Here is a 15,227-nt window from a genome sequence, read left to right as displayed (position 1 = left end):
GCTTCAGATCAACTTTTTTCCAGGCAACAGCTCATCCGATCAATGTGGCTTACTTAGTTGCGGTATCCAGGGACTCTTTCCAAATATCAACCTTTCAGCATTTCCGCCTAGATCAACTCATTCCGAGATTCCAGCTAAATCTAAACTCATTCTCGATGATACCGGCTCAGAACATACTTCTAACAGCCATGATAGATCCTGTCAGCGGTGATGTTTCAACTCAACATTCCATCGGGCACGATCCGCACTCCCGTCGTACTACTTTTACAGCCACTCTTCACGCCTCTTATACTTTTCTCAGCAAGGCGGAATAATCCATACTGACCTGTTTACTCGCTCAAAAGTCAACCCGCATCCAGTGGACGTCAGAACAAAAAAAAAATCCATAAGAAAAACCAGCTACAATCCCACTAATACGCCATAAAAGTGATAATCCAAACCTCCTTAAATGTTAATACAATTTATATCCACAATTTACCCCAAAAATACAATTTTAAAAGGATCAATAAAAATTTCTCCTAAAATATTATTTTGAATGCATTTAAATTTTATCATAGTGGTGCCATCTATTGAAAAATAACCCTTCTTTAAAAAGTATTGATACAAAAAAAAAACGCCAATAAATTCCCATTTATTACAGGAAAATTTGCCATAGAGAAGCCTATGGTAATCTATGACTACCATAGAAATTTGTATGGCAAGATACCATAGGCCAATGGTAACCATAGAGACCTGTAAGGCATTTATATGGCACGTCACCATTCTCCTGTGGCAACCATAGAAATTTGTATGGCAGTATACCATACGCCAAAGGTAACCAAAAAGATTTGTATGGCAGTATACCTTAGGCCAATGGTAACCATAAGGATTTGTATGGCAGTGTACCATAGGGAAAAGCTGATCTAGATCCCCACCAACGAAACAACAACTCCTATGGAGTCCTCAAAATTATCTTCCAAAAGAAATAAATATCCATTTTTTCACCCCGAAGTTAATTAAATTCAACATGCTATACCACAAGGGATTCATGGTGAGTCTTTTCCGGCCTCCGGGTGGCCAATTTTTCCATTTCTGAGTGTTTGAAATCCGATGTTCCATTGATTTAGGCTTAGAGTATCAGACCGCCATATTAACGTGTCATCCACTACAAGTGGAATCTTTCGCTAACTTTGACTACTTATTTTAATATTTTTTCGATCTCATTCTTGGTCTGAAACATTTTATTGCGAACGCATATGCCATTATCTATCTGAATTTATTAAGTTTTTAATTTCCGGCTGTCTGGTATTTTTATTATCGGTATCTTTTCAAAATATGTCGCGATTGGGTATAGGTTATCGCTACGTTAAATTTTGCTATTTGTTAACGCTGACTTTGTGCACTTTAAATAATATCTTGCTATTTATATTTTTATCTAAAATTTTTATATTTCTTTCTCCCAACTGTTTCTGATTAAAGGGCACCTTTCTTTTTATTTTATCCCCTCCCTCTGATTTTATATAAATTTTTAAAGTCGCATCACTTTTCCATTATTAATGGTGTTCTATTCCTTATAGCAATATGTAAACAATCTTCATGATGAAAAACGCAGTTAAGTGCTTATCATCAAGCCAGATCCACCATTTCTTTAATAATAAAATTTTTTTAATTCTTTTATTTTGTTCGGTGACAATTTCATTTTAGTGCTGTCATATATTAATATCAAAGTCAGTGTTTACATTCTCATTAGATTTTGATTTTAATTCCACTTAGGTTTTTGCAATGCTTTTTTACATTTTCTTACATATGTTAGGGCTTTATATTTTTATTTTGTGTTTAATTTTTGCTTGCCATTAAATTGTTTTTTACCATGCCTCTGCGTTTTACTATCTTACAACAATTATTTCTTAAGTATCCACATATACTTGTACAATGTTCTGTTACATATTTATACATAGCTTAGGGTCATCACTTAACTAGATTTGCAGGATTACTGGTTGACAATTATTTTGCTTCAATATCATCAACGGGACAGTCCCTAGCCATATCATCTGCTGTTGTTACTAAAAATGCTTTTAACAATTTATCCTTTTCTTAAGTTTACAACTTTTTCGTCATAGCGATTCCCCATACCCAAATAATTTTTATTTACTATCCCTGACCAAGTGTCAATAGCAATCATTAATTTTACCAATTTTAATCATGTCTTAAACATGTTTTGTATTTACCAATGTTTCTATATTACGTTCTCTTTTCTAACTGTGCTTAACACAACTTAACATAAATTTTCTGAGTTTTATTATCCCTCGGTCACTAGTAGGGGATCAACTAATTTAGCCTGTTTTCTATTCTCAGCTTTTCATAGTCTAATACCATCTTTTTTATAGATAAAATTTTCTTCACATACCACCACTGATTGCACCGTTACATATTCGGCTTTTGTCCCGTTTGGTCTATTTTAAACTAATTTCGCTTCGATCACTGGCCCACTCTTTATCTTTTGAGTTTTCATAGCATTTTATTGTTTTAATAGTCTGTTTAATTTTTAGCTGAGTATCACATATCAAAATTTAAAAAATTTCCATACTCGCTTCGACCATCGGACCATTATTTTACTTCGCTTAAAAGCAAATGTCATTGCAAACTTGAAATTAAAAAGTCAAATTATTATAGTAATTTTGAAAGTAAGCCTTTAGAGCCAGAGAATCACTTGCAGCCGAAAAGATACACAGAACTAGCCAACACCACCCGAACTTAAGTAATAATAATTATTTTCCTAAATAAGAATCTTCGAATACATATTTTCACAAACCTTAACCATTAAATTCAAAAAAGTCTTCGAATTCAAAAATAAATATTCATTAAATGTGAAAATTAGCATCCAAAAAGCAAAAATTCTTTAAAAGCACTCATTCCAAGTTAACTTTTGACCGAATCATAAAATTTCCCTCTAGAACCTCAAACAACCTATTAATGACTTCAACAACTGAGTAATTTATGAAATTTTATGTAAATGTGGATTTTTGTACATTGGGCAAACTAAACTCAAAAACATCATCTCAAAGAGAATCAAAGCTCTGCCAAAAAAACAAGAACTCCATCGTTCATCTATCGCAAAACATTGCTGAACAGAAGATTCCTTATCTGATATTAGTTATAAGTGTATTTCATGCGTTGAGCTGCATTTGAGGGTGCATTTCCACATCATGCAGAAGGAAAAACTTTATTGTTAATGATCTTGCTGATAAACCATTTTTGGAAATGATTAGTTTTCTAACACTTAGGTAGCACTTTCTAACACTTAAAGGTAACATTTAATGTTAATTCTATATTTATATCTTGAACGTGACGTATCCTCTGTTAGATTAAATCATCTTTGTTTTACCATTTATCCTACTAATGAAGGTGTACCAATGTGACACCAAAACGAGTATAGCTTTTAATGAAAAAAAATTTACTATTAAGTCTAGAGTCCCCTCAAATCGTGTAGATATTTGCCATCTTTCCATTCTCTGTTGTCCAAAATGTACGATCTATTTTTGTACTGTTTTCATACTTTAATCTCCCATTCTAGGTAAGAGAGTGTGTTTGGGTGAAGGCTTTGTTCTGATGCAAACGTTCTTGTATTTGGCAGCCATCGTCAAGAACTTCAAAATAACATACCAAGTGCCAAAGAATACTTTTGAGGTAGCCATGACTCGAAAACTCAATGTATGCGTCACACCCAGAAAGTGAACAACACTTTTTGTTTTCTACGCCGAATGGAAATATGTATATTAATTTTTCTATGAAATTGAAAATTTAAAAAAATATCTATGTCAAACGCTTTCATTTCACAAAGAAATGTATATCCTTACTCCTCCAAATAGTGTCACATGTTTTTTTTGCTATTATTTTGTTTTTTTTTATGGACTGTACGCGAGGTATTATTCTGCCTCGGCTGAAGAGAGTTCACAAACAAACGCATTTATTCAGATCGCTACGTCAGGAGTACAAAGATAGACCTTTTTTTATCTATGCAACACGATCCTAAGGAGAGAAAAAACCAAGCAGAGTTATCAAAATATTATTGTTAAATCACAGTTCTTCCCTACCGCGTCTCATTAAGTGACAGTTTATGATCCACTGATCCTTTGTTGGAACTAGTATCTAAAAAAAGAAGATCATGCATTCGGAATATGTGAAACATGAGATATATCTTCGATAGTTTGAGAACTTGGCTCTTGGATTTGCCCAACCTCAGGACTTTCGTAAGACTTCAATGGCACAACAGAACATTTATTATGTCTAAGATAAATCCTATTACGGTTGCATACGAATACGATAAAATAAAGGAATTTAATTTTGTTTCAACACGGTCACCTTACCTTGTTTTAGACAATCACTGCACTTTCAGGCCGAAATTCAAGCAAAGACTTTCGATGAAATTTAGATTTCCCTCGTTTCTTTCTCTGCTCATTCTGATAATCCCTTTTTTGGAGCTCTAGAATTTTCTAAAACAGTTGTTTTTCTGTTCATCAAGACTTCAAGTCAGAGAGTGTGATGTTCTTAGAATGGGCACAATAGAATAAGTAAAGCTAAATAAAGATCTAGCACCTGTCCCGTAAATGTTGCGACACACTTCTAGCGGAAGTAGGGCACATCATGAGGATTAAGAATTACTCAGGAAACCGTAAATGTTATCGCATACCGCTAAGGGCGCTTTCCTATTATGAACTGTTACATCGTGTGCCTTTGAACATCAGGTACTTTTATTTATCTAAATNATATATACTTTCATGACTTTTTAGTCTTACAGTTTTTTGCGTAGCAGAGAAAAATATAACATTAAGCTGAATTCTTCAACTGAGAAGGCATCACTTACGAATGTCCCGTAAATGTTATCGCATTCCGCTAAAGGCGCTTTCTTATTATGAACTGTTACATCGTGTGCCTTTGAACATCAGGTACTTTTATTTATCTAAATTATCTTAATTTATTTTCCTAATATGTCAAAAACTGCTTTCAAATAGGTACAGTATTGGCTGTTTTATCGTAAGTTCATGATTTAGCGACTCACTGGACAGGCTCAGCTAGTCATTAAATTACGATAAAACAGCATTTCTGAGCCTATTTTAATGAAACTCTCGACAGTAACAAAGGGAGTAGTGATGGCTCAGGTGCATCACACCGAAATTACTTTCTTGCCACCCAATAGTAGAAGGGCGATCGGACACCTGTGCCCACCATGTAGTCAAAATATTGCTGGTACAATATTTTCGTTTTATTCTCAGTACGAGTCAAAATGTAAGAGAAAACCCTACAAGGTAATGACTAAAATAAATTTATTGATAAGGAGTCAGAAATAATTAAAATAATAAAAGATTCATTTATTTATCTTTAGTGGAGGTTTCTTTTTGCACTGGTATGTTGGTGGTTGTGGTCACTTTCGGTGGGCAGGTGGCGATGCCTGGAGACTGGACTTGAATGGGTACGGCTCTCTCGTTGTGTCCCAGGGCAGGCTGGAGTTTCTTCCGGGGTGCTTCAACAATGAGGATCCCATCCGCTGAGAGGGTGGAAGTGACCTTGTCCAGGTCAGATGATTCTGGCAGGACATATCGACGAGTAAATTCTCGAGAGATGAATCCATGCTCGTCCACTTTCTCCTCGTGTTTTGCGGTGACCACGACCTGGTCGTCGACTGTCTTTACTACAATGTCTTCTGGTGCAAAGTGACCTACATCCAAGCGAACCTGGAGAGAAAAAATAGATTCTTATTAATAGATGCAAAATGTTTCGTCCTCGCAGCATTTTATAGACATGTATCGAGTGATAGTTATTTCATAATCAGCGTTTAACAGCCAATGCATTTTTGTAACTCCATCATGTGTAACTCCGAAGTCTTGTAATTTTGAACCCAACCCAGAAGACAAGCTAACATTTTTGTACATGGAGAGAAACAGTTAGCTCTATGGCAAGAGAATTCTACCCCATGGTCCCCACATGATAACACTGAAAATATATATGTCAGCACTGTAATCAGTGCGAACCAGGAGTAAAATTCGTATCGAGATTCGGATCTGGGTCATATCATTGAGAAGTAAGCGCTGAGGCAGAATCATCCCTATAGCGTAATCCTGCCTTAATTTTTTTAACATTTTAAAAATATTCTACGTTTGAAACTTCATGTTTTATACTCTTGGTTTACTAGAAATCCTATTCTTTAAATTACTAATGGAGGTAAAATAGAATTTATCATGAGATGTCCTCTTAAGTAGAAGTAATATTTCTGTTTAGTAATTGTTTTGGGATCGCCAAAGAGAAAATATAAAAACTTTTATACACTTCCTTAGTAGAATAGGCGTCACACTATTCCTCTCTCCATTACCATATTATCCGCAATTTTTTCCCATGTATATTCCCACTTCTTACTAAAACGTACTGTGCCGTTGTAAGGTTTTCCGTAATCATGGTAACGAAGAAGGGCGATGAGTGAAAAGTTCCCTATTTCATTTACACATTCTATCATAGGTCACTCTATTATTTGTAGTCAAATATTTTGCCTCTCTCCTATTGTTCTAATTTCACTTAGAATCGTCTGTTGACCTTTCAATCAAAAACTTGTTTTACAATAAATTTTTCAGGTTTCATGAGGAATGCTATTTTATTTACTAAGTGTATAATTACAGTATATATTATTTTACCTACTGACCCTGTCATGAAATTTCTGCAGAAAAAATGACAGGAGAAGGCGTCTTCTGACACTGTAGATGTGGGTCCTATGTTTCAAAAAAAGAATAAAGCGTGATCAACCAAATTAAGAATGAAAGAAAAACCAAAGTTTATTAGCGTCTATTTCAGATGTTAGCAACTAAAACCGAGAAATATGTTCATTGGGTCGAGCCATTCAAAGCAACAATCTAACTATTGACTCGTAAGATAGAGTTCATTGTGTTTTACTTCCATGCAAAATCTTCTTTTCCATTTGAAATATTTCACAACAACCATCTTTCAAACACCTGTCTCGAAGTCATTAGAGGATTTCAAACTAATATTTAAGTAAAAACAAGTGATATCGCAAACTGGGTAAATCACTACTAACGAAGGTGTTTCTGATAAATCAGAGCCTGTTTGATTGCGGGAAAAAAACAGAAAGGACTCGATAGCCGATAAGTAGCATAACTCTAGCAAGTTTCTTCCGGCAATTAAACAAGTTTTTAGCGATCATAGTGATTCTTCAGTAGTGATTTGTAAAATTTCGATAGCATTTGTTATTCTTCATTATACTCTTTGCCGGTTGATTTTACTCGTTCTATGCACTAATACCCACTAATAAGTTCTACCTGTGGATCTAGATCACTCATTGAAAATTTAGAGTCATTATAAGTTTGAACAAGTTGATTTGAAAGTCTAATTCTTTTAAACTATCATGATACTGCCATTTCAGTAAATTTCTTCCCACTATCGAAAAATTGGGATTTTTTTTTTATTGTTTTCAATTGTTTTCTGGAAAAATGACTTTTTTTCTCAAGTGATAGATAAATTTATTACAAAGCCTATTGTTTACTTTGTAATCAAAGTGTCAGTTTAAAAGAGAATCTGCAATCAACCATTCCATTAGATAATATCAACAAACATTCATACAATCTAATCAAAATAATATCAACAGAGAAATGAAATGATAACCTAATAATAACATAATAATATTTAAGTGGAAAATTTTTACTACAAGAATACGTGCTTCCTTTTTTAATAACCGTCGTTGAACAGCAGACCCAATTTTTGGGATTTACGATTAATAATGTTCAACTCCATAGTCTTGGCATTTTGAACCTAATCCAGAAGACAAAGGAACTCCTGGATCAAGTATTGGGGAAAATTTGCCTTCGTGGAGGACTTTTTATTGGAACAAACCCGCATTTGAGTTACACGGAGAGGAAACCCTCCCACGGTTAGTCTGATGGCAAGGGGACTCTAACCCATGATCCATCTACCACTGAGGATATTTTGCGTCTGTGGTGGATGCAAGCCGGATGCGGAATTCCCAGTTCACCTCATTGGAATGCTCTATCCCCTGAGCAAATCACGCCCCCGTGCTTCTTTTTATGATTTAAAAAAAAATGAAGAACAAACTGATTTATCGAATTATTTAGTTCTTGGAGAGCAGAGGGAGTACATAGAGTAGCTTCAAGTCTAGAAAAGCATTGATTTGACGTCTCATGACGCAAAAACCTTGATTATGATTTTAAATTTATTTTCAACGGGTAAATGTTCGGCTCAAGAAAATATTTTATGGAGAATATACCATGATTTTAAAATATATTTAACTATAAATATGAAGTTTTAGGGGTTATTAAATAAAGAGAAATACCATCCGTAAAATTTAAGCAAAAAATAAATACCATTAATATTTCGCTGGAAATCATTCATTTTCGAGCCAAATATTAATTGTTATAAAAAAATTGCTATAAATATTAATAGAAGTTTGCCCCGGTTATCTATACGCATCTAAAGGTCGAAAAATTACAATTCTAATTCAGACAGTTTTAGTGTCATACGAGGGTTGCTATTTATATTTCTGGCCTAATAATGAAAAAACAAACATGTAGGATCGAAATTGGTTTTATTGTTTTTCAAAATATTCTCCATGATGATCAATACACTTTTGCATGCGTTTGAACCAATTTTCAAAGCACTTTTTCCAGTCCGATTGAGGTAACTCCAAAACATGCGTTTTGAATGCATCAACCGCTTCTTCGGGGGTCGAAAATCGTTGTCCACGTAATTTATTTTTGATGTGTGGGAATAAGAAGAAGTCATTGGGTGCCAAATCAGGGCTGTACGGCGGATGACCCATCAGTTCGATCTTTCGCTCCGTCAGAAATGCCTTTGTTTGAGTCGATGTGTGAGAGCTCGCATTGTCATGATGAAGAATGATTCTCCTGTTCTTCTGCTTTTTTCGAATTTCTCCGATGACTTCTGGCAAACAAATGGTCGTGTACCATTCAGAATTGACCGTCCTGCGTTGCTCTAACGCCACTGTTGCCACATGACCGTTAATGCCGAAGAAACAGGCAATCATTTGTTTCGATGTGCTTCTTCCTCGAACAACTTTTGTTGGTTTTGCCTCGTCTTGGAAGACCCATACAGTTGATTGCTGTTTTGTTTCCGGCTCATATGCATAGATCCATGATTCGTCACCTGTGTAGATGTTATACACAGCCTTTGATGTACCTTGAACGTATTTTTCCAACATTTCCTTGCACCAATCGACACGAGCCTTTTTTTGAGCGTTTGTCAGATTATGCGGGATCCAACGCGAACAAATTTTTTTTACGCTCAAATGTTCATGCAATATTTTATTGATGCTAGTCATACTAATGTCCAAAGACGCCTCTATCTCACGGTATGTCACATGACGATCTTGCTTTATCAGTTCACGCACAGCATCGATCTTTTCTGGCACAACAACGGATTTTGGACGACCTGCACGGGATTCGTCCTGGATCGAACATCGACCACGATTAAATTCGTTATACCAATTTTTTACAGTGCTGTAGGATGGCGCTTTATCGCTGAATAAAGAATTAAGTTCATCGAAGCACTCTTGTCTTGACAATCCACGTCGAAAGTTATGAAAAATAATGGCACGAAAATGTTCACGATTCAATTCCATTTTTTGAAAGAGAAGAACTTTTCAATTTACTGTCAACAACACAAATGAAGCTATAATGGTAAATCGTCTGCTGAATTTATGTTTAAAAATATCAAACTTTCGATTAAAATCGTCTGCGGTCGCCTAGCAACACTTACTGTTGCCAAGGCCAGAAATATAAATAGCAACCCTTGTAATAGGGCGGACGATGATTAATATTTTTTAAAACAGTTAGCGTGATTTAAATCATTATTGAAATCGCGTCTTTAATCATTTGATATTTTTAAAACAATCATTGATTTAAATCAACTGTGATTTAAGAAAAAAAAACAGTTGTTTAAAGTGAATGATTTTTTTAAAATTTAATTTTAACCCATTGAATTTTTTTGACCTATTAAATCAAAAATATTTTTATATTATACAATAAATAAATATATTCGTTAGGGTGTAATTTTTGATCAGTCTGATTTACTTGATAATGAAAGTTTTTTACAAAGAAATCATAAAAGGGGGGCATGCAAATTATTATATTTCATAATAAACTTTAAAAAAAATAATAATAAACAGACAAAAAGGCGCATAAAATGTTTAAGTTATAATTTTCCATTTGCCCCGATATAATAGTTTGATGTTTAAAAAACATATTTTCAGTTTTACCCATAATTGTTAGTATTCTATTTTTATTAAAATTCCAGCGCTTCTAAAACTTATTAAATATATAGTTAAAAGATATTAATAATTAAGAAAGATTGAAAGATTGAATAACTTAAAATAATTGTTTTTTCAATAAACTAATTTACTCTTCATGGCATAGGATTGACAAATCTTTCAAATTCATGAGAATGTTGAACTAAAATAAGTATGATTTCATTTATTCAGTCACTACAGTTCAAATTATTAGACTCACTATCAGATTCTACATAAAATTTTAATTATCAGCTTTATTGTTTTTATTCTGCTGAAACCGGTTTGCACTTGTTTCTTTGTTGATATTTTTTAGCCTGTTTCGATACTTTCACGTCATTTTCTAGCACAATCTCGTATAAACATCTTTAATAATAGCTTACGTCGAAGACATCAAAAAATGAAGTTTAAGCGATCTTAAATATTACTAATAGATTTGGTCTCTCAAACAATATATTAGTAAAAGGCTTTCTATACATAAAAGGACGCTATATATAATCTTTTCTTCTACATTTGAACAACAGAAATAGTCAGTTAATGATGGAAAATGCTTTCAAAATATTAAAATGCAAACACGTAGGATTTTTTATTAAGTCATCCTTCCTCAATAGGGTTAATATTCACTATTTCAAAAAAAAATAGATCTAAAAACAAATTTAATGAATTACGTTAAAAAGAAAAAATTGTGAAATATGTTCCATGCAACTTGTTCCATTTATGAAGGTCTCTTCAGATTAAAAAAAAAACAGTAAAATATACGTTTTTTTTTAATATCTGTGAGAGAGGTGGGATAAATGATGTCCATATGGAACCTACTCTTTTGAAATGCGTGGGCGTAGGAATGGCATGCCCCCCCACCCCCCCCGGAGATAGGCTGACCCACTCATAACTCAGTGATGGTGGGCAGCTGCTTTAAAAAAGAATTAAATTCTTAAAAATAAGACTTCTTGCCCAAAAGAGGAGTACTACACTGCAGAAGTATAGAGACGACGACAATGTTGAAAGAATCGAAAAAATGTCCACGACTTCGACAGGACAAAAAGTCCTATAGAATAAAAAAAAATTATATTTGATCTTATGAAAATTATTTGACAAATATTTATAATAATTATGTGAGCAAAAATATTACTTGAATGAATATTATTTAAATTATAACTTATCGTGATAATAAATGCATTTTTTGAAAGTGTCATATTTTTCTTTAATTATATTCCTTTTTGCATTTTTTATACTTTTTCTTCCCTTTTTAATCATTTATTATGAATTTGAATGATATATTATGATTTAATTTTATATTATGATTTGTATTATATTAATCTAACTATTTATTTTCATTATTATTTTTTATTTTATCAAATAACAAATGTTGATGTTACACTTAGTTTTTCAAGCACAAAAAAATTTGGTTTGGGACAAACTTTTGAAGAATTTCATTTGAGAATGCAATACGATTCTGATGTTTTTAAAGATTTTTACTAAAATTTAATAAGTTTGTTTGTTTATATATTTTATTCGTTAATTACACATTTATTTCAAATGCATGATGACCTTATTTTTCAATTAAATTTATGAATACCAGTAATGATTTATAATTATTTTATGTATCAAACCTCATGTAAAGAGTGAAAATTTTTAAGGGTATTAGAAATTATTTATAGTCATGTTTGATGGTTGTTACATATTTTATTTGACTTTTTTCGGGATCTTTAGTTCACCCTAGTCCTGCTTATAACAAAAACATCTGAACGTTTTCGAAACTTAATTTTATTGAGCTATTGAAAAATAACGCATGATATTATTAATCGCTGTTCAAAATCCAAAACTGCTCAAAAAAGTTATGATTTTAAATTTTAGAAAAATTAAAATAGATAACAAAACTTCTGCATTTAGTATTTTAAATAAACATAAACTTCCCACTCTAAAAAAAATAACCAAGCAGTTTGTTTCTTTTAAGGAAAATTTTATTTTTCATTTATAAAGCATGATTGTGAAGTTATGGTATGTCTTTGACAATTGCAAACAGCAACCTTTGAACGAAATAAGTTAAAATAAATCTAATAAATGTTGTCACAATTGTATAAGCTTATAAGTAAAAAATAAAAATATGCGTTAATATTGATAATTGAAAATATTTTGTTTAAAATTCTTTGTTTTAACATCATTTCAAACCTCATTTCTGAGATCAAAAATTCTACAAAAAAATTTTTTTTAAGTATTGGTAACTGCTGTTGTACAGTTCGCAAAATAAAAAACGGACCACCCTTATTAACTTTTGATCTAGTGATCGGATCTTTACGTTCTAGGACTTATTCTTAATAGTTTGAGAGGGTGACCTCAAATATGCTAATTAATGCAGAAGATATTTTAAATTACGAAATAAAGCACAAAAACGCACTTTTTCTGAATAAACATACCTTTTTCCGACTGATTAGGATTTCTGACACCTAAAATATAGGGGGTCGTAACCGCAATCTGGCATATAGGGTCTCGTTAGTTTGGTCGGGAGAGCGGTACAAAGTTTGGACCCCTTAATGTTAACTATACTTTTTGCGTATTTCGCCATCTATCGAAAACTTTTTAGGCGAATTGAAAACTTTTTTTACATAATTGTAAAATTCATTTATTCAAAAATAGTTCTATGGAAAAAAAACTTTTAATAAATATTTAATTTTTTTTATTTTATTTAATATTAGTCGAAAATATTTTGAATTGTATATTATAAAAATTTATAAAAACAAGTATAATTAAACTTGTTTTTGTTTAAACAGTCGTATTAGTGTCTTAAAATTCATAAATTTTATTTTTTTATTTTTTTAATATCAGTTTATTTTACTTTAATAAAGTTAAAACAAATCTTAAGCGGAAAATTTCAAATTTTTCACGACACCTTTTATTTTTAAAGGACTTTTACATAACATTTTATAGGACTTTTACATTTATGTTTTCAAAACAAAAAGTGAAAAAAAGGTAGAAATTATGCAAACATTTGTTTCTCTGGAAAAATAGAGCAATCAATAAATCAAGACTTCATATTTAGCAGCGTCATTTTAAATCCAACATANGGGGGGGGGGTAGTAGCCGCAATCTGGTCGGGAGAGCGGTACAAAGTTTGGACCCTTAATGTTAACTATACTTTTCGCGTATTTCGCCATATATCGAAAACTTTTTAGGCGAATTGAAAACTTTTTTCACATAATTCTAAAATTCATTTATTCAAAAATAGTTCCACGGAAAAAAAAACTTTTAATAAATATTTAATTTTTTTTATTTTATTTAATATTCGTCGAAAATATTTTAAATAGTACGGTATGCAATTTTTACATCATTTTAAAAAGTATAATTAAACTTGTTTTTGTTTTAACAGTCAATACTTATTAGTGTCTTAAAATTCATAAATTTTATTTATTTATTTTTTTATTATCAATTTATTTTACTTAAATAAAGTTAAACCAAATCTTAAGCGGAAAATTTCAAATTTTTCACGACACCTTTTATTTTTAAAGGACTTTTACATAACATTTTATAGGACTTTTACATTTATGTTTTCAAAACAAAAAGTGAAAAAAAGGTAGAAATTATGCAAACATTTGTTTCTCTGGAAAAATAGAGCAATCAATAAATCAAGACTTCATATTTAGCAGCGTCATTTTAAATCCAACATAATAATTATACGTAAATAACAATGTTATTTTTGGAAAACGTGCCTCCAATACCCAATCAATCCTACAAACAAATACCAAATAAGAAACATACAATATATATATATAATTCATCATTCTTTGCTCATTTTGTGTCAAAACCAACACATGAAGAAATACACAGTAAAAATATTCTAACAGTATGCAAACGTAGTAGCTAACTATTCAAATCTATCATTTTTAGGTAGCAATAATAACTAAAATAATTAATAAATAACTAATAATTAAAAAATAACAAATAATTCATAAATAACTAAAATAATTAATTAAGTTCAATTAATTGAATTTAAAAAATAAATATTTTATTGCATATTTCTGAGTAAAAATCAGGTTAAAGCTCAAATCTTAGAATGAAGATATTTTTGTAACTAAACACAATAGAATATTAATATTTTAATTTTATAAATATTGTTATAAACGAAATAGCAAAAATTATTTATTTATGATTAATTTGTAGAGAAAGTTATTTCAAATGGTTACCTGAAATTTATCTGATTCGGCCTTAATCTCGGACAATCCTCCGCTGCTAAGTTGTCTCCTGGGCCTCAGGTAGTAACCTCGGTAGAAAGATGAGGGGGCATCCAGGTCGAGGTCAGTTAGTCCGAGTCCGAAATGCTGATCCCTGATCCGGGAAGGAAAATCGAATCCATCATCCCAAACATTTCTGCTGATCACGGATCGGGTAGTGTAGGACATTTTTTTTTTTTCGAATTGGGGCTTTCAGGGAATTTTTAAATCTAAAGTAAAAGAGAGCAATGCGCCGCGTTTCCAATGTTTTTATAGGCAGGTAGGCTGCCTTGAAATGCTGAGTCAACTGCCATATTTGACCACGCAAATAGAACCGGTCGATGGTTGACGATCGAGTAACGGTGTCAAGTTCATGAAGCCAATAATAAGTTGTTGCGAGGATTGAATGTCTTTTAAAATTTAAGAAGTTCAGAATAATCTGCGTTTCTTGTCAGAAAACGTTTTTAACAAATACACTTTTTCTTAATAAATAAATAAAATAAATAAAAGTATGAAAAACAAATTTCTCACCAAAAGGAGGATACTATCCAGGTAAAATATTACATAGATTAATGTTTAATCAACTAGACTGCAAAAATAAAATTTTAAGAAAATATATAAAAAATGTGTATATTAACAGTAACAATACGAGAGCTGAGTACACATGAGTGGATGTTCGCAAAAGGATGCACTTTCCCTGTTGAAATCATATATATATATATATA

General features: G+C 31.9%; 2 protein-coding genes across 2 annotated transcripts in view; one reads left to right on the top strand and one right to left on the bottom strand.

Moving 5' to 3' along the window:
• Positions 1 to 3,845, top strand: part of LOC107446492 (cytochrome P450 2B11) — a 21,904-nt gene extending 18,059 nt beyond the window's left edge. Inside the window, exon 7 of the mRNA XM_043050094.2 lies at positions 3,554 to 3,845. Within this exon, the coding sequence (XP_042906028.1) occupies positions 3,554 to 3,714 (161 nt within the window). The 3' untranslated portion in view covers positions 3,715 to 3,845. The remainder of the gene's footprint in view (positions 1 to 3,553) is intronic.
• Positions 3,846 to 5,286: 1,441 nt separating this feature from the next.
• Positions 5,287 to 14,694, bottom strand: LOC107446493 (alpha-crystallin B chain; the record flags this gene model as incomplete). The annotated part of the gene is given in 2 exon segments (XM_016061166.3): positions 5,287 to 5,711; positions 14,476 to 14,694. Coding segments are annotated over 2 exon segments (579 nt in total). The 3' UTR covers positions 5,287 to 5,348.
• Positions 14,695 to 15,227: the final 533 nt, after the last annotated feature.

The sequence above is a fragment of the Parasteatoda tepidariorum genome, chromosome 3 (assembly GCF_043381705.1).
Source record: "Parasteatoda tepidariorum isolate YZ-2023 chromosome 3, CAS_Ptep_4.0, whole genome shotgun sequence".
NCBI lineage: Eukaryota > Metazoa > Arthropoda > Arachnida > Araneae > Theridiidae > Parasteatoda > Parasteatoda tepidariorum.
The sequence above is the reverse complement of the archived record's forward strand: the minus strand, read 5'-3'. Positions and strand labels throughout refer to the sequence as shown.